Source organism: Plecotus auritus, assembly GCF_963455305.1.
Source record: "Plecotus auritus genome assembly, chromosome: 3".
Classification (NCBI taxonomy): Eukaryota; Metazoa; Chordata; class Mammalia; order Chiroptera; family Vespertilionidae; genus Plecotus; species Plecotus auritus.
Window position 1 is genome coordinate 45632393 of NC_137772.1, and position 18287 is coordinate 45650679.

An 18287-nucleotide genomic window follows, 5' to 3' on the forward strand; every position below is an offset into this window, starting at 1 on the left:
TCTCTGGCTAACCAGCCATCCTCCGGGGCCAAGCAGGGTGATGTGAGGTTCAGTTCTGTCTCCTTGGTAGCCTATGCCCCGTGGCCTCCACGCCCAGCACCTGCCTTGAGATCCCCTCTCCTGCTGGTGGGGCCCCGGCTTTTTTAAACTTAAACTTCTTCTAACGCCACTTCTTTAAAATAGACTCGCCCAGGCCGTGGTATTTTGTGGAAGAGCCACACTCAAGGGGCCAAAGAGCCACATGTGGCTCGCGAGCCGCAGTTTGCCGACTCCTGGCTTAGAACATTGTCTGGTTTTATTACATAAGACTCATTTGGTTTTAAGTAATATAATACCAGATGCACAGGGCCCCAAAAAGTAGTTTAATCTTCTCCCATAAAAGACGTCCTAAAGTATGTGGCCACAGGCAGAATTTTTCCCTTTTCTGGTTGCAAAATGGCTGCCACAGCTCCAGACTTCTTACATGAATTCTAAGCAGAGGAGGCATCCTCACTAAAGCCTTCCTGGAGCATGTAAGCCAATTTTGACTTTCATCTCATTGGCCAAAATGTTGTAATGTGGCTCTCCCTAGCTGCAAGGGAGGGTAGAAAAGTCAGTTTTTACTTTTCTAGTAATTGAGGCAAGCAGAGGAGGAGTGGGTTAGGGATGGTGCTAGATGAGCCAGCCAGCAGTGCCTGCCACACTGAGACAAAGTAAGCTCTCAATAAATATTAGCTGTTCTGATGGTGACAACTACAGTGTAAAGAAATAGATGCTTAGTTCATTGGGCATGGGTGTTAGGAACCATACACATCATTCCTGGAAGTATGTCACTTTTACATCTCATCCATATACAGCAACACTACAATTCCTGTAAAACATAACTGCTGCAAAACATGTAACCAGAGAGTTCACACACACACAAAAATAATAGTGGTCTTTGAATATGGAAAAACATTATCTTCATTCATAATAAGAAATACAGATCAGAGTTATACTGAGATGCCAGATTTACAGTATTCAAAGTCTGATAGTGAAGTCTTTTGGTAAGGCTGTCTTTTGTGTGTGGAAGACAGCAGGGGAAACAAGATATATATTTGTATGTATTCGTATTTGCTTAAAGGAATACCAGAAAAGGATGAACAAAAAACTTTGAGGGGGAAGTAAAACAGATACCCCCGAGGGCCATGGATAGGGGCTGGAGAACAGGGTCGAAGGTCCTAAAATGAGCATAAGAATTCTTTGTGTATAGTTTTGGTTTTTCTTTGTTTTTCTTTGTGTATAGGTTTTTATATAGTTTAACTTGGCACTCATGCAAAGATTATTGAGGAACTATGACTGCTGAGGTTGTATAGTGATTGTTAGTTTGGTTTTATTCAGGAGAAAACAGCATTAATGCCAAAGTACAGCAAATTTCCCTATGAAGTTAATGATTCTGGTTATTTTGCATAGAGTTCAGCTTTTGGTGATTTAAAAATAAATGTTAATCCAGTGTGTGTGTTTTATTTATTGTAAGAGCTGTTATGTTCCATGACATTTTTTATTTGGAAGGAAGGAAAAAAATGGGGAGGTCAGGTACTCTGATAACTTTTTAATTTTGCTTCAGCAGTATGAAACATTGTTTTAATTACATAGTAACATAAAAAAAACAGATGAGATATTTAAATACAGAACCTAAATAAAGGAGTATATCTAATCCAAAAACAAGTTCACACCTCTTCTAATTATGTCAACTGATTACTTAGAATGTATGAGAATTTTACAGTTCTAGAAAAATTCCCTTGATTGGAATAACTTCTCCAAAAGTTCCTCTGTAAAACATTCTTTTAGAGAATCTTTATTTTCATATCCTGAAAAAAAAACCACCACCTTCCTATATTAAGACTTATATCTGATTTGACTTCACATTTTAAATTTAGAATGCATATAGTTTCTGTGTGGGGTGCTCCAGAATTGTTTATAAACCAAGTTACCATTATAAAGCTCAACCAGTCATCTGATATCCAAACAATTGGAAATTTTTAGCTTCAGGTAATAGCCCAGCTCCATTGGTTGTTAAAGGGATATGTTACAATACCATATTTTTCCATAGGAATTTATATTTGTTTCTGCTCAAAGGCTAAGAGCACTCTCAACTTCATTCCACATTAAATAAAAATTCTGTGTATATTTTTTTGGATCTTAAAATAGTGAGAAATATAGCCTCAAATCCATATGAAGGTAAACCAGAAGCAATGAATTCTTATGGAAGACTTGTTCTTCCTTGCAACCAGGGTGAGATCACCAAGTTTCTGTGCTGTTTCTGCAGGGTGTTTTGTTTTCTAGGTCACCTTTTCACTGTGAGTGTAGCACTTCTTTGTGTGCACAAGGTTGTCTCTAACCCTACACTCTGCACTCAGTGAGCCCAAGGGTTTGCTTCCTGTCCTTTTGAGACTAGACTTTAGAAACCAAAGTTTTAGGGACCTAAAATTGTTCACATTCTTGAACTTGTGTTTCTACTACTTTTCTGCCCATAGGTGAAATTTTTACTTTTAAAAGCTGAACCATTCATTTAGAGGACATTATTAATATTTTAAACTAGCATTTTTTACATTTCCTATTAGAAGGAGGATTTCAGGATCTCTGGTTCATCATATTGCTGGAAACTGAATTCTTACCCCTTGATTTGAGAAAGGCTTCCTGAAATCATACACTCAGGGTAATTTGCCAGGATTTAGGCTACTTCTCTAAAGGGAATGAGAAAGGATTTGTCTGTACCAGTCTCCAAGAGACTGACAATATTTCAGCAATTAATTTCAATTTATTACCCTTTTTGAGCATCTTCTTTGTTCAAGGGACTGTGCTTGACTTAAATATTCCTGAGGGAATTAGCAATGTAGGGTAGATTGTGTGCTTGGTGTACTGTCCATTTATAATTGAGTTGCCTAAACCAAATGAAGTCCTTGGCGAGCTCAAGACAGAGCTAAAACAAATCAATATTTTACCTATGAACCTTCACATGTTAGGGTTTAATCCCTTGGCAGCATTCTGCATAAATCCAATGGAAATATTTTCTCTCCTGTTACAAATCTAGTTCCTCCTCTCTTCTCTCTGTGTAACTCACCTGTCATGGTGAGTGATAAACATACAGAAAAATTTACCTCTGTCAAGTCTTCTCTGAATCTCTTCAAGTTAATTTCATTATCTGTCTTTACAGTGGTTCTCAACCTTTCTAATGCCGCGACCCTTTAATACAGTTCCTCATGTTGTGGTGACCCCCAACCATAAAATTATTTTCATTGCTACTTCATAACTAATTTTGCTACTGTTATGAATCGTAATGTAAATATCTGTGTTTTCCGATGGTCTTAGGTGACCCTGCTAGCGTGACCCACAGGTTGAGAACCGCTGCTGTAGAGCCTAAGACCATCAGAGAGTGCCCTCCCAACTGCCCTCCCCTGCTGGCCATCTTGTGGCGGCCATCTTGTGTCCACATGGGGGCAGCCATCTTGTATGTTGGAGTGACGGTTGATTTGCATATTACTTTTTTATTAGATAGGATAGGAATGTGCCAACTAACAAATTTAAGTGTGTGAGCGCACATACACACACTCACAATATACCAGATGTACCGGTTAAAAATGCGGATTTTGTAATCAAAGAAAACACGATAATTTCAAGAGAAACATCAAAAGTGCTTTATTCAAAGTAATGTCCATCATTAGCTACACATTTCCCCCATCTTTCAGGTAATTTGTGAATACTATCCCAGTAGAACTTTTCTTGTTTTGAGGCAAACCATTCAGAGACCCAATTTTCCACTTCTTCACATGTTTTGAAGTGCTACTCAGAAAGTGCATGTGCCATTGGGATCGGCACAAGTGGTAATCTGAAGAAGCAAGGTCTGGTGAATATAGCAGGTGGGTTAATACTTCTCAGGCAAGATCTTTTAACGTGTCTTTAACTGGTTTTGAAGTGTGTGATGGTACGTCATCAAGAAGCAAAACTACTTTGCCGTGTCTTCTGGCCCATTCTGGTCATTTTACAATCAAAGCGTGGTTCAAATTGATCATTTGTTGTCAGTAGAGATCAGTATTAACAGTTTCACCTGGTTTTAGAAGCTCATAATACACCACACCTTCCTGATCCCACCAAACGCAGAGCATTGTCTTTCCAAAGCGGTTTGGCCTTGAGGTTGATGTTGATGGTTGACCTGGATCAACCCATGATTTTGTGCATTTGGGATTCTCAAAATGAATCCACTTTTCATCATCAGTCACAATTTGATGCAAAAAAGACTTTCTTTTGTGCCGTTGAAGCAACATTTTACTGATGACTTTTCGGTTTTCCATTTGTCTTTCAGTTGATGTGGCACCCATTTTCCTTTTTTTAAAATCTTTCCCATTGCTTGTGAACAATCAGAAATTGTTTGCTGAGCAACATTTAATCTTTCTGCAAGCTGTTTTTGAGTTTGACATGCATCTTCATCCAATAATGCTTGTAATTGTTGGTTTCAAACTGTTTTGGTTGACCTGGATGTTCTTTGTCTTTCACATCGAAATCATCACTTTTAAAGTGTTTAAATCAGCATTCACAAGTATCTTGAGATGGAGCATGTTTACGATAAGCTCCCAAAGTATAGTATAACTTTCAGCAGCACTTTCCTTCAAAATAAAGTAATGAATTAAAACTTCCCACAGATGCTCTTTTTTTGGCACAAAATTCGACATTTTTAAGTGTAAATATCTGTGATGTTAACACCTTCAGCAAATTTGACATATGAAGCTTTGAAGCTTGTTGTCAATACAACAAAATAGCATACATATCAAATTGCATATATATCAACATATGTGTAACTCCATCTATTGAAGAAAATCCACATTATCTACTGGTACACCTGATAAAATGTAGGAATCAAGGAATCATTGCATCATTAAAACTTTAATATCACATACTGAAAAATAAAAATATTCAGGTATCTGTGTCTCAAATCTGTCATCAGATGACCATTACTAGATCAGGGGGGCAAACTTCTACCAACCTGTAAGTCAAATCTAACCTGCCACCTGTTTTTATAAATAAAGTTTTATTGGAACATAGTCATGGCCCTTTTTTTATATATTGTTTTTGACTGTTTTCGTGCTACAAGGACAGAGTTGAGTGGTTGCATCAGAGATGGTACGGCCTGCAAAGTCAAACATTTACTATCTGTTTGCAGACTCCTGACATAGCTGGATATTTTATGTCACTGGGTTAGCTATTTATTATTCTGCTCTGTTTCAAGGATCTTCATAATAGATTTGAAATTCAACCAGGTGATGCTCGTCTGTATATAAATGGACTTCGTGTTGACATGGATGCTCTTGATCCCTTTAGGTAAGTATTGAATTATAGATACAAACGATAATTATGGTTTATATAAAGGTAAATATTGTCCTGAATGTAGTATTTGTCAAAATTCAAATAATCACTTTAAAGGTAAAAGAAATACATGTTTTTGATTGTATAAAACACCTGTTATTTTTGTAGAATACTCTCTTAAGTGTCTTAGAATGTTAGAACTGGGAGAGAACTTGGAGACAATTGTTGAGAAAACTGTACTTGTATCTGTCAGGAAGGAAATTTGAAATTATAGAATTCAGGTGCTATCTTTTCCCTTAGGTTAAAAAAAAATTATTCAAAAATGCCCCAGGGCAGAATTAGATAGTCTTTTATTCTTCATGGCCACTGGCCCATAAATCAGTCATGGGCCAAAAGAAGAGAAATCATTGAATTTATTTTATTTTTAAAGAGAAGCATAAAAGTACTTTAAAAATTAACATTTAGAATATAAAATAAATGTTGCAAACATAATACTTTAGTTCAGACATTCAGTTTTAAGTCAATTGAATATATTTTATTGAACTTAAATTAATTAAATGTTTATTGTATTTTCTTACCAGTTTGTAAACATATAGGAAAGTACAGGAAAAACTGAGAAGTAGAGTAGGTAGTTCAAATGGTGCTTTTCTCTTTATTTAGTTGAATCCTTAGAACTAATATTGGGAAAATGATTACCTAAGATACACAGAAAGAATAGAGCAATTGTTAGCTCCTGGCCTATAAACTTCAGGGGGACAAAAGGTACATCTGTGCTCAGCACAGTGAAAACAGGTTTAAAAAAGCAGTGAAGTGGTACATAGATTGTAGAAAGTTTTCCGTGTCAGTGTATGGGGAAATTTTCATAGCAGGAACATTTTGATGTGTCATTTATAAAGGTATCGGTTATTCAACAAATACAACCCCTTGGCTCCTCCACATGGTAATTAGTGAGCTGCAGGGTGAGTGATACATTTTTTTTAAAAATACATATTTTATTCATATTTTACAGAGAGGAAGGGAAAGGGATAGAGAGCTAGAAACATGGATGAGAGAGGAACATCGATCAGCTGCCTCCTGCACACCCCCCACTGGGGATGTGCCCGCAACCAAGGTACATGCCCTTGACCGGAATCGAACCCAGGACCCTTCAATCCGCAGGCCGACGCTCTATCCACTGAGCCAAACCGGTTTCGGCAAGTGATACATTTTTGTTTCTCATTGAAGTGATCACTAGTTGAAGGTATGATAATTCCCTTAGAGGAAAAGAAAATATGTGAGAATATTTTTATCTTCTGACATTTTTATTTCAAAGTAAATAATTAAAGAGGTAATCTGAAAAAAGATCAGAATATGTAGGTAAAATCAGTGTGAAGAGGTTAATGAATGGGAGGAAATGATGCAGGGAAGAGGAGAGGAAGAAAAATGTCCTATTACTGAAGTCATATCCTGGATCTAGAGAGAGGTCCATTTGGAGTAAAAAAAAAAAAAAAGCAGGGGGGCAAGTAAGTAATTATTTTGCACTTCCTTCCTACCGTCTGTTTCTCATAGCCTTTTTGGGTTGTGGAGAACTGATACTATGCCCCATGGCCTACCCCTTCTTCCTCTGATGCTGAAAGAAGGAAGGAACAAAGGTGTCTTGATATCCCCATTTGTGTAAATTTTTCTGTATCTTAATGAAGTTATCTGGCTCAGAATTCTTTTGGCCTCTTAGTAAATACGTATTTTAATGCAGCAACATTAAGATTCAATATTATAAAATCAATTCAGTATTAAAATTCAACTCAGTATCTGAGTGCCTACTTTTCTATAGAAACAGGTTGATATTTGGTGAACAAGATAGAAGTCTTGCCTAAGTGAAATTCACAGTTTAGAGGAATAACTGATAATAAATAATTATAGTGTGATAAGGTTCATAAAAGATAAAGTGCAGTGCTTTGGGAGTTTATAACTCCAGAGATTTAATTTGTTCTTGATGGAACATTTGGACAGTGGATATCAGATTTCTTCATGAAAGTGATATTTAAGCTAAGACTTAAAGGATGAATCAGGCAAATGGAGGAGTGGAGATTCTGCAAGCATGGTATATTTGAGAAAATGGAAAATCTAATATGGACAGACCGGAGAGAGGAGGAGGTGAAGGAAACTGAGCTCACTGAGGTGGGTAAAGATCAGATTTGGAACCAGGTTTCGAATTTTGGCTTTCTATCTCAAGGGCCAGTGAAGGGTTCTAAGTAAATATAAAGATAATCACTAAGTATTTAAAAGAGAAGCATGATAAATTATTTAGAAATAGAGAGTTACAAGTTTTACTGATAAGTAAATCTAGCATATTTAAAGAACCTGTGTGGGGTTTTTTAAAATCAATATACAGAATTCATGATGTAGGAAGAGCAAGGAGGAAACAAATACTTGATGAGGGCAACAGTATGCCCAGCAGTAAATTAATGTAATACTAATACTCTATAAAGTGATTATGACTGTTCTCTTTATATAGATGGGAAAACGAAGACTCAGAGAGATATACAAAGATAAGGACTCAGCTAGCAAATAGTAGCAGGATTCAAAATCTCATGCTTTTTTCAGCTTACCTTGTAACTATCTAATTTTCTATTAATGCTTTTCCTTGGAAACTTGGATGAGGTAACAAAGATCATAGCTACAAAATCCATGGGGAACATTTAAATTCTACTATGTAAAGTATCTGATCAGTATGCATCATGAAATTTTTAACATGGAAAGAACATTGGCAATGCAATCCAAATTTTTTTTATTTTATAAGTGAGAAATTTAGACTAAAGAAATTAAGAACTTCAAGAAGCCATACATGAAGTAGTGTTTCAGCCCAAACTAAATCTTATTTTTAGATTGGTAATTTGTGACATACAAACTAGTGCTCTTTTGATCACACTTGTCTCCTAATAGATTTTATTTTGTGGGTAAAAAGTTTCCTTTGTAAAGCAGTGGTCAGAACTATCTAGGACAGTGGTTGACAAACTCATTATTAGTCAACAGAGCGGCCTAGGAGATAGACATACAGAGCTAAAGTTATACAGGTCAGCTTCAAAACAGCTTATAAAATAGCTTTTTTTAGGAGTTTAGATATTAGATCTCTACTTTTTAAAATGTGGATATCTATAGTCCTCCCTGAAAACTATATTCTAAAATTCATATAGTGCTTTATTCTGATTCCATTCATTTCTGAAAGGAGAAGTCAATATGGTTATTTATTGATGTTATTTTTAGCAGTAATACTTTCTATCAGGTTTAAGAGCTGTCAAATTATATATGTAATTAGGAATTTTAATATTATTCTAAACATGTGAACTTTCGTGCTTTCTCTATACTAATTTTTTTATAATTTAGTTTTACTTTTGCTTTAAAATTTGCTGCATGGTAGAACCATCTTTCTGCAACTGTTTTACTATATAACAGAGCAAATCTTGACATACTCTATTTTTATTATGATCCTGATTGGTTTGACCAGACGTTATTATCAAAGCAATTTTTTTCTATACTAAAATTTTATATTTTAGGTCATGTTTGATCTTGTTTTTGTAGTAGATTTGTCAAAAGAGTAACAGTATATTTTTCCCTTTATTTTGGGCTTGCTCAGGAATGAGCATATTCTTCTTTGGTAAGGAATATAATCAACATACCTTGTTTCTTGTCTGTCTTTTAATTAAGATTTTGTTAACCACTGAAAACAACAACAGGAACTTTCAACATAACTTTAATCTGGATAACTAATTAGAACTATTTGCCTTATTTGTTAATGAGTTTAATTTAAATATATATATATATTCCTGCTATTAATAAAAATACCAGTGAAAATTGTTTCTAGTGCTTGAGAAAGCTATAAACTTGGTAGGATTATTTTAAATATTGGAAAATCAAAATAAAACTTATCTCTTTTATTTAAATGTGAAGTATTTTGGATATGCTGAAGCTAGAAGGAAAAATGATGAATGGCCTTCGCAAGCTTGGGATAAACGGAGAAGATATGAGTGAATTTTTAAAATTAAATTCACATGTTTGGGACAATAACTATGTATTAGATATTAGGCATTCTTCAATAATGGTAAGTGCTTATGTAATTCCTGTTTTAAAACTTTTAGTAGATTTAAGACTCAGTATAAAGCCAAATCTTGTCAGGCATCAGAATAAATTTAAGCTGTTTGAAAGAGGTTGTGTAGCAGAACTCAGAAGAAGTGAAAATACTGATTCATCCCCTCTCACTCTCGTATCTTCTTTCCCGTTCCCCATATTCTCTGCATTTCCTCACAAGAGCACCTGCTCACTAGTTCAGTATCCTTTCCAGCTTTAAAGGTAAACACAAAACAAACAAGAACAACAAATTTACCACATGAACAATAGCAACAGTAAAATAACAGTTAACATCTGATTATCGTAAGATTGCTACCTTAATATAATGAAAATCTTACCTAGACAATTTCAAGTGGGCTCTTAAATTCTGGTTTGTGTAATATACGTAGCTGATGAAATTTTTGAAATCTGATCACATCGCTCTCCTTTACTTAACGCATAAAAAAAGTCCTTAGTATGGCCTATGAGGCTATAAATGGTCTACTTCCTTTAATTTCTAAAACTATGAAATATTCTTTTCACCACTATCCCTTCTATCATGCTTGGAAAGCAAATTTTCCTCTCTATCCAGCCAACTCTTTTTTTTTTTTTTAGACTTCAACTCCAAGCAGTACTTCCTGAGAGAAGCTTTCCTTAACTATCCTAGATAATTTTTTAATATACACGTTATACCAAGGAGTCTGAGAGTACCATCAAGTTTGGTGATTTGCAAAAAGGATTCAAAAAGCCTAGAAATTGTTATATTCTTGGTTATGATTTATTAGAGCAAAAGAGTACACAGTAATATCAGCAGAGGGAGAGAGGACATGGGGTGGAGTCCAGAGGAAACTAGGTGCAAGCTTCCAGGAATCTGCTCCTCATGTAGTTGTACAGGACATGCTTAATTCAATGTGTGACAATACATGCAAAGTGCTACTTACTAGGGAAGCTCACTTGAGTCTGGGAGTTCAGAGTTTTGAAAAGGAGTACCTTATATAGGCATAGAATGGCTTGTGACTGATCTTAGCCATTGAAGCTCAAAGGAAAAGTAGGTGTTGATCATAAATCATACATCAAGCATGCAGCAAGCCCCTAAGCATGCAGAAAACTCTATCAGTAGAATATCCCAAGAGCTCAATTCCCAGAAGCCAACCTAGAGAACCTTTATCACAAAAACAGGCCTTTCTTGAGAATGTACAAGGTATGAGCAGCCCAGGCCTGCTGAATCAGCTAACTGATTTCTCTCTCTCTCTCTCTCTCTCTCTCTCTCTCTCTCTCTCTTTTTCTCTCTCTCTCGTGTATATATATACATAATTATTATGTTATAGAACTACAGTCTCTGTATACTTAGCACAGTTATAATTTTTTATTTATCCTATGATTTTTTGATGTCTTTGTTTTTTTCTAGACTATCTAAACTTCGTAAAGGTAGGAACTTTATCCATTTTTTTTCTCTCACCAATATATTCCTGTTATTGGTAGGTACTCAGTAAATATAAATATTCCTTCAATGGTTAGTTAAATATTTATCTCATTATAAAACATAATTTTAATAATGAAACTCTGGGATCATCCTACCTAATAAAAGACTAATATGCAAATTGACCATCACTCCAAGACACAAGATGGCTGCCCCCATGTGGACACAAGATGGCCGCCACAAGATGGCCAGCTGGGGAGGGAAGTTGTGGGCAGTTATGGGTGACCAGGTTGGCAGAAGAGGGCAGTTGGGGGAGACCCAGGCCTACAGGAGAGGGCAGTTGTGGGCGATCAGGCAAGCAGGGAGGGCAGTTAGGGGTGATGGGGCTGGCAGAGGAGGGCAGTTGGGAGAGACCAGGCCAGCAGGGAGGGCAGTTGGGGGGGACCAGGCCAGCAGTGGAGGGCAGTTGGGTGGTGGCAGGCCTGCAGGAGAGGGCAGTTGTGGGCGATCAGGCAAGCAGGGAGGGCAGTTAGGGGTGACTGGGCCGCAGAGGAGGGCAGTTGGGGGAGACCAGCTCAGCAGGGGAGAGCAGTTGGGGGGGCAGGCCTGCAGGGGAGAGCAGTTGGGGGGGACCAGGCCTGCAGTGGAGGACAGTTGGGGGGGACCCAGGCCTGCAGGGGAGGGCAGTTGGTGGGGGGGAGACCAGGCCAGCAGGGGAGGGCAGTTGGGGGGGACCCAGGCCTGCAGGGGAGGGCAGTTGGGGGCAATCAGGCCAGCAGGGGAGGGCAGTTGGGGGTGACCAGACCAGCAGGGGAGGGCAGTTGGGGGTGACCAGGCCTGCAGGGGAGGGCAGTTGGGGGTGACCAGGCCTGCAGGGGAGGGCAGTTGGGGGTGACCAGGCCTGCAGGGAGGGCTGTTAGGGGCAATCTGGCCGGCAGGGGAGCAGTTAGGCATTAATCAGGCTGGCAGGGGACTGGTTAGGGGTGATCAGGCTGGCAGCCAGAAGCAGTTAGGGGCGGTCAGGCAGAGACAGGCAAGCAGTTGGGAGCCAGCAGTCCTGGATTGTGAGAGGGATGTCTGACTGCCCGTTTAGGCCTGATCCCACTGGGCCTAAATGGGCGGTCGGACATCCCTCAAGGGGTCCCAGATTGGAGAGGGTACAGGCTGGGCTGAGGGACACCACCCCCCCCCCCCGCCCGTGCATGAATTTCGTGCACTGGGCCTCTAGTTGTAATTATAACATACTCAATATAAGAATGTTCTTATCAGCATTATGATTTAACAGTATTATAAAAAAAATAACTACTAGAATGAGAAAATAAAAGTGTTATATGACATAAGATTATGTAACTAAAACTCACCAAGGAAAGCCATTATAATTAATGAGATTTTAGTAAAAATGGGTTTGAAGTGACAGTAAACAGGTCAAAAGCCTTTTTCCCAAAAGCCATTTGGATGACAAAATGATTTATAACAACATAAGATTTTAAATTCCTAATACTATCTTAATAACTACTATGCAATAAGATTATCTTAAGATTAATAATAAAAACTGCAACTTGATATAGAAAAGGAGGATAAAGGACATGTGGAAAGAGAGTGCTAAATGACATAGCCTGTTTAAAAATTCTGGCTGCAGTGCCCTTTCAGTGTTCATATACTCTGAACTAGAAATGATCATAAAGAAATAGCAGGAAATAGAGAAAAGTCTTTATACCCAAAAATATGATCATCATTGCATATTTTTAAAACAAAATAGAAACGAGTTATATATAAAACAAGTGTTGTAAATTATATATCCCCAATATTGAGTATTATTCAGACATTAATATTATGTTTGTAATCAAGGGCAATGACTGTATTCGCATGTTAAGTAAAAAATATGGACATATGAGGTCATCATGTGAAAAGATGGACATAGGATAAGAAGCTAAGTTATTAATGGGTGATGTGATTTAATGGGTAGTTTGGGAGTTTTTTTTCATTCTTTTCTGCAAATAGTAAATTTTTAGCTGTGGCTATGTATTAGACAAAAGTAGGTTTATAGTTGTAATACAAATAAATACAGTAATTTAAATAATATAAGAATAAACTCATGTACTTACAATTGTAAACCTTCTTTTGCCTACCCCTGTATGATCCGAAAACATGTTTTTAAGAGGAAAAACATAACCTCTCAATGTCTTGCTAATTGTTTGATATAAAAATCAAAGGGTTTTGCTCTGAAGTATCCTTCCCACTTACAAGTTTAGTACACCATCTAAGAATCATGGAATGATAGCAGCACCATGAATATCAAAGCCCTCAGACTCAGGAAAAGTCAGTTAAATTATTAATTAGTTATTATTCATATTTTCTAGAATACTAATTGACTTGTTATCAAGGTTTATTGTAGCTGTTTTTACTACTCTCTAGACTATATTCTTTCATTGGCAAGAGTCTCCTTTTATTTGGATATTTTTAAGCTCAATAATAGATTTTTTTCTGAAAATGTTTTATCAGAAAAAGGAATGACCATGTTATAATATTAATACTTTATGCCTTTTATTTTAAGCATTTATGCTTTTTAACATTTTTAGAACAATGCTGTGAGTGTGAATCACACTGAGAAAATGAGGGTAGAAATTTTCAAGGCTATTCTGGACATAAAGAAATAGATCAATAAAGGAACTTTGCAGCTCCATTTATAAAATAACATCCTGGTCCTCAGGCGGTGGCAGTAGAGGCCAGTCACTCCTCTTGGGGAGGAGCAGCCTTGCTGCTGTTCCCATTACCTCTGCTCTCTGCAGAGTCACATTTCCCTTGGATAAAATTTTCTATACTGCTACAAAGTCTCCTACTTGCCCAACACTCGATACCTTCAGGAGGCATTCTTTTCTAGGAGCTATCTGAAAGTATTATAACATAACAAAGATATAGTCATATCTTTGGGTAATATTTTACTGAAGTAAAATACAGAAACCATAACATAGGCTCTTTTAATGATTTTAGGTTTGACATTCAGTGTCATTAAGTAGTCACAGTATTGTACAACAGTCACCATTACCTATTTCCAGAACTTTTTCATCACTCCAAACAGAAACTATACTCATTAAACAGTCTCTTTCCTTCTCTGGTAACCTCTGTTCTACTTTTTGTCTGTATGAATTTGGCTAGCCTAAGTACTTTGTAAGTGGAATTATACATTATTTGTCTATTTATGCCTGGCTAATTTCACTTTGCATAATGTTTTCAAGGTTTATCCATGTCAGAATTTCATTCTCTTTTAAGGCTGAATAATAGTTTAATTTTTTAAATATCTTTTTTTACATATTGTTAAGGGAAGTTTTATGTCTCAAATGCTTTTATTTTTCACTTTGAGTAAAAAATTATTTCTGAGACTTCATTCTTTAGATACCTTTAAAAAAAATAACTGGCACAAAATGCAGAGCTCTGCGGTCTCAGCACTCTTTTCAACTTGGTCTGTGAAAGCAGCAAAGTCAACCCACATAAGCTTTATTTTTGCTTCATAGCATTTGCTACCACCCAATATAGTATACATTTATTTGTTTATTTATAATCTTCCAGTGGAATGTAAGCCCCATAAAACCCAACACAAACATCAGATCCTGTCACATTGGAAGCACTCAGAAAATTTGTTGAATATCTTAAGGTCAAAACAGTTATTCATGAATGAAAGCAATACATAGCTTTTAATTCTTTTCCCCCCTGCATCTGTATCCCTGCTTTTTAGCTTCACAGAGAAAGTTGAGTAACTCAGTTACATCACTTCAGACCTCTGTAAACACCTTCCTCAAAACAAACTTTGGCAGTTTCTTTCTTTAAAGTTGCTATATGACAGTGAGTAAGAACTCAAGAGGTCATAGGGTATTCTTCCATCCCTGGTTTACCATTCCAGGTTTCTCTGTCCAAAACATCAGGAGCCGCAATTTGAATTTTATCTAGTTTAGCTGTTTGTTTCCACCCTTGATATAATACTTCAGGTATCACTAGCATTTTGTCAAGAGTCAACAAAAACCACCATATGATTGAATGTTTGGCTCTGTTGGATTGTAATTCCTTTTTAGTCCACTGCGCCAGACCACTCAAAGTAAAGGGGACTTTGTTAATATTCTACCAAAACTATCCCTACCTACAGCAGCAACTATTTTCTATCCTATTATGTTGATGATGTAGTCATATTCCTGGGGTTCTTATCCTTTTTTCATGTCCTCTTTAATGTTCCCAAGTCACCCTGGCCATTTGTCGTTATATCAGAACAATTTGGAATTTTATTTGCTGTCACCAAGATGATAGTGACATCATTTTTTTAAAAAGCACCAGTAGACACAGGCAGATGATATGAGTTCTTTAACCAGGTTAAGAATGTAAGAATGTAACTTATGCCCTGGCTGGTGTGGCTAAGTTGGTTGAATGTCTTCCTGTGCACCAAAAGGTCACCAGTTCAATTCCGATAAGGGCACATGCCCAGGTTGCAGATTCAGTTTTGGTCAGAGTGCATGCAGGAGGCAGCTGATCTCCTTCCCTCTCCCTTCCCTCCTCCCTCCTCCCTCCTCCCTCCCTTTTTCTCTCTCTAAAATCAATTATCAATTATCCTATCTAATAAAAGAATAATATGCAAATTGACAGTACCTCAACTACACCTACAAGCCATGCCCACCAGCCAATCAGGAGCGAGTATGCAAATTAAACCAAACAAGATGGCTGCAGCCACGAGAGAGCAGGAGGCTTGGGTTTCCTTGGCAATGGAGGAAGCCAAGCTTTCCGCCTACCCTGGCGGGCCCAGGCCTCTGCTCAAGGCTACAAAGTTTCAATTATAGAAGATAAATAAATCCCCAAAAATGGCTGCAGCCACGGAGCAAGCAGGAGGCTTGGCTCTGCTCAAGGCTACAAAGTTTCAAGTATAGAAGATAAATAAATCTCAGATACCAGGGCCTCCGCTTGGGTCGCCAGGGGGAGTGGCCGGCCTGCAAACCACCACAGGCCCCTCGCCCCAGGCCGCCCCATACTCCAAGGGAACCCCCACCCTGATCCGGGACACCCTTCAGTGCAAACCATCCGGCCCCCACCCATGCACCAGGCCTCTATCCTATCTAATAAAGAATAATATGCAAATTGACTGTCACTCCAACACAATATGGCTGCCCCCATGTGGACACAAGATGGCCACTACAAGATGGCCAGCAAGGGAGGGCAGTTGGGAGGGACCAGGTTTGCAAGGGAGGGCAGTTGGGGGCGATCAAGACTGCAGGGGAGGGCAGTTAGGGGTGACCAGGCCGGCAGAGGAGGGAAGTTGGGGGCGACTGGGCCTGCAGGGAAGGGCACTTGGGGGGGACCCAGGCCTCCAGGGGAGAGCAGTTGGTGGGGGGGACCAGGCCTGCAGGGGAGTGCAGTTAGGGGTGACCAGGCCTGCAGGGGAGGGCAGTTAGGGGTGACCAGGCTGGCAGGAGAGTAGTTAGGCATCAATCAGGCTGGCAGGGGAGTGGTTAGGGGGTGATCAGGCTGTCAGACAGAAGCAGTTAGGGGCAATCAGGAAGGCAGGCAGGTGAGCAGTTGGGAGCCAGCAGTCCTGGATTGTGAGAGGGATGTCCAACTGCCCGTTTAGGCCCAATCGGATCGGGCCTAAACGGGCAGTTGGACATCCCTCAAGGGGTCCCAGATTGGAGAAGATGCAGGCTGGGCTGAGGGACACCTCCCATGCACAAATTTTGTGCACCGAGCCTCTAGTATATATATAAAAGAGCAACATGCTAATTGACTGTACCTTCGTGATGCCCACCATCCAATCGGGTGAGTATGCAAATTAACCCAACAAAGATACTGGGTTAATTTGCATACGCAGGCGCCCAGCGGCTGGGGATGGGGCGTTCCGCACCACCACAGCCACTCGGGCCTCTGGGTAGCATGCAAAGGCAAAATGGCGGCTTTGGGCCAGAGCGGAAGGGTGGCTCTGGGCGGGAGCGGAAAGGCTGCTCCAGCCAAAGTGAAGGCGGTGCTGGCAGCCAGGGGAACAAAGGCCCATTCTTGAACGAATCTTCATTCGTGCATCGGGCCACTAGTATATATATAATCCTATATATTAAAACCCTAATAAAGAATCGAATGGCAGAACGACCCATCGCTATGACACGCACTGACCACCAGGGGGCAGACACTCAATGCGGGAGCTGCCCCCTGGTGGTCAGTGCACTCCCATAGGGGGAGTGCCACTCAGCCAGTAGCCAGACTCATGGCTGGCAAACACAGCGTGGTGGCAGGAGCCACACCCACCTCTGCTGCAGGCGGGCAGTAAGGAGCAAGGGGTCCCAGACTGCAAGAGCCTCGGACTGTGAGAGGGATGTCTGACTGCTGGCTTGTGCCCGATCCCAGGGCGGACATCCCCTGAGGGGTCCTAGACCGCCGAGAGGGAGCAGGCAGGCCGGGCTGAGGGATATTCCCCCTCCCCCCCCCCCCTCCCCCGCTCCTGAGTGCACTGGGCCTCCAGTATATATATATGAATGTAACTTGTTATCCACAATGAGTCCCAGAGTGTTATGCAAGTTTCCCCAAGTCCCATAATGATCTCATAAATCATTTGACCATAGATATGTGTACTTACGGACTCTCAGTTTGATTTTATTATCAGTCTCTTATATGTATGCCTGCACACTGTTTGATTCTTATAGCTTTGTAGTAAGTTTCAAAATTGGGAATATGAGTCCTCCAACTTTCTTCTTCTTTTTCAAGATTGTCTTGGCAATCCTGGGACCCTTGCCTTTTATTATATAAGGACTAGAGGCCCGATGCACGAAATTCATGCAAGGGGCTTGGCCATCACAGCCCCAGCTGCCTCATCCCTCACAACCCTGCTTCATCCAGAAGGTCGTGTGGAAGGTCGTCTGGATGGTCATTCTGCTGTTCAGTCTAGCATATTAGCTCTTTATTATATAGGATTATAGCAGCATTTTCAACCTTTTTCATGTCATTACCCACATAAACTGATTACTAAAATTTTGTGGCACCAAAAATATATTTTTGCTGATCTGACCAAAAATAATTGCTATAATTTTGATTGATTTACAAAAAAATAATAATAGTAATTACCTACCCTTTTTGCTCCAAAGTAACTTTAAAAAAGGTGCCTCTACTTGTATATAAGAATTTCTAGTACCAAGAATTAACCAATCAGACACAACCTTATCATGCGACGTGACCAATAAGATGCAATTCTATTATGTGAACTACTAGAGGCCCGGTGCACGAAATTCATGCACGGGAGGGGTGTCCCTCAGCCCAGCCTGCACCCTCTCCAATCTGGGACCCCTTGAGGGATATCCAACTGCCCGTTTAGGCCCGATCCAATTGGGCCTAAATGGGCAGTTGGACATCCCTCTCACAATCCAGGACTGCTGGCTCCCAACTGCGCGCCTGCCTGCCTTCCTGATTGCCCCTAACCGCTTCTGCCTGCAAGCCTGATTACCCCCTA

General features: G+C 39.4%; 1 protein-coding gene across 1 annotated transcript in view; it reads left to right on the forward strand.

Moving 5' to 3' along the window:
* UGGT2 (UDP-glucose glycoprotein glucosyltransferase 2) overlaps positions 1-18287 on the forward strand; it is a 166037-nt gene that overhangs the window by 46473 nt on the left and 101277 nt on the right. Inside the window, exons 11-12 of the mRNA XM_080660862.1 lie at positions 5243-5334; positions 9247-9397. Coding sequence (XP_080516988.1) covers positions 5243-5334; positions 9247-9397 — 243 coding nt within the window. The remainder of the gene's footprint in view (positions 1-5242; positions 5335-9246; positions 9398-18287) is intronic.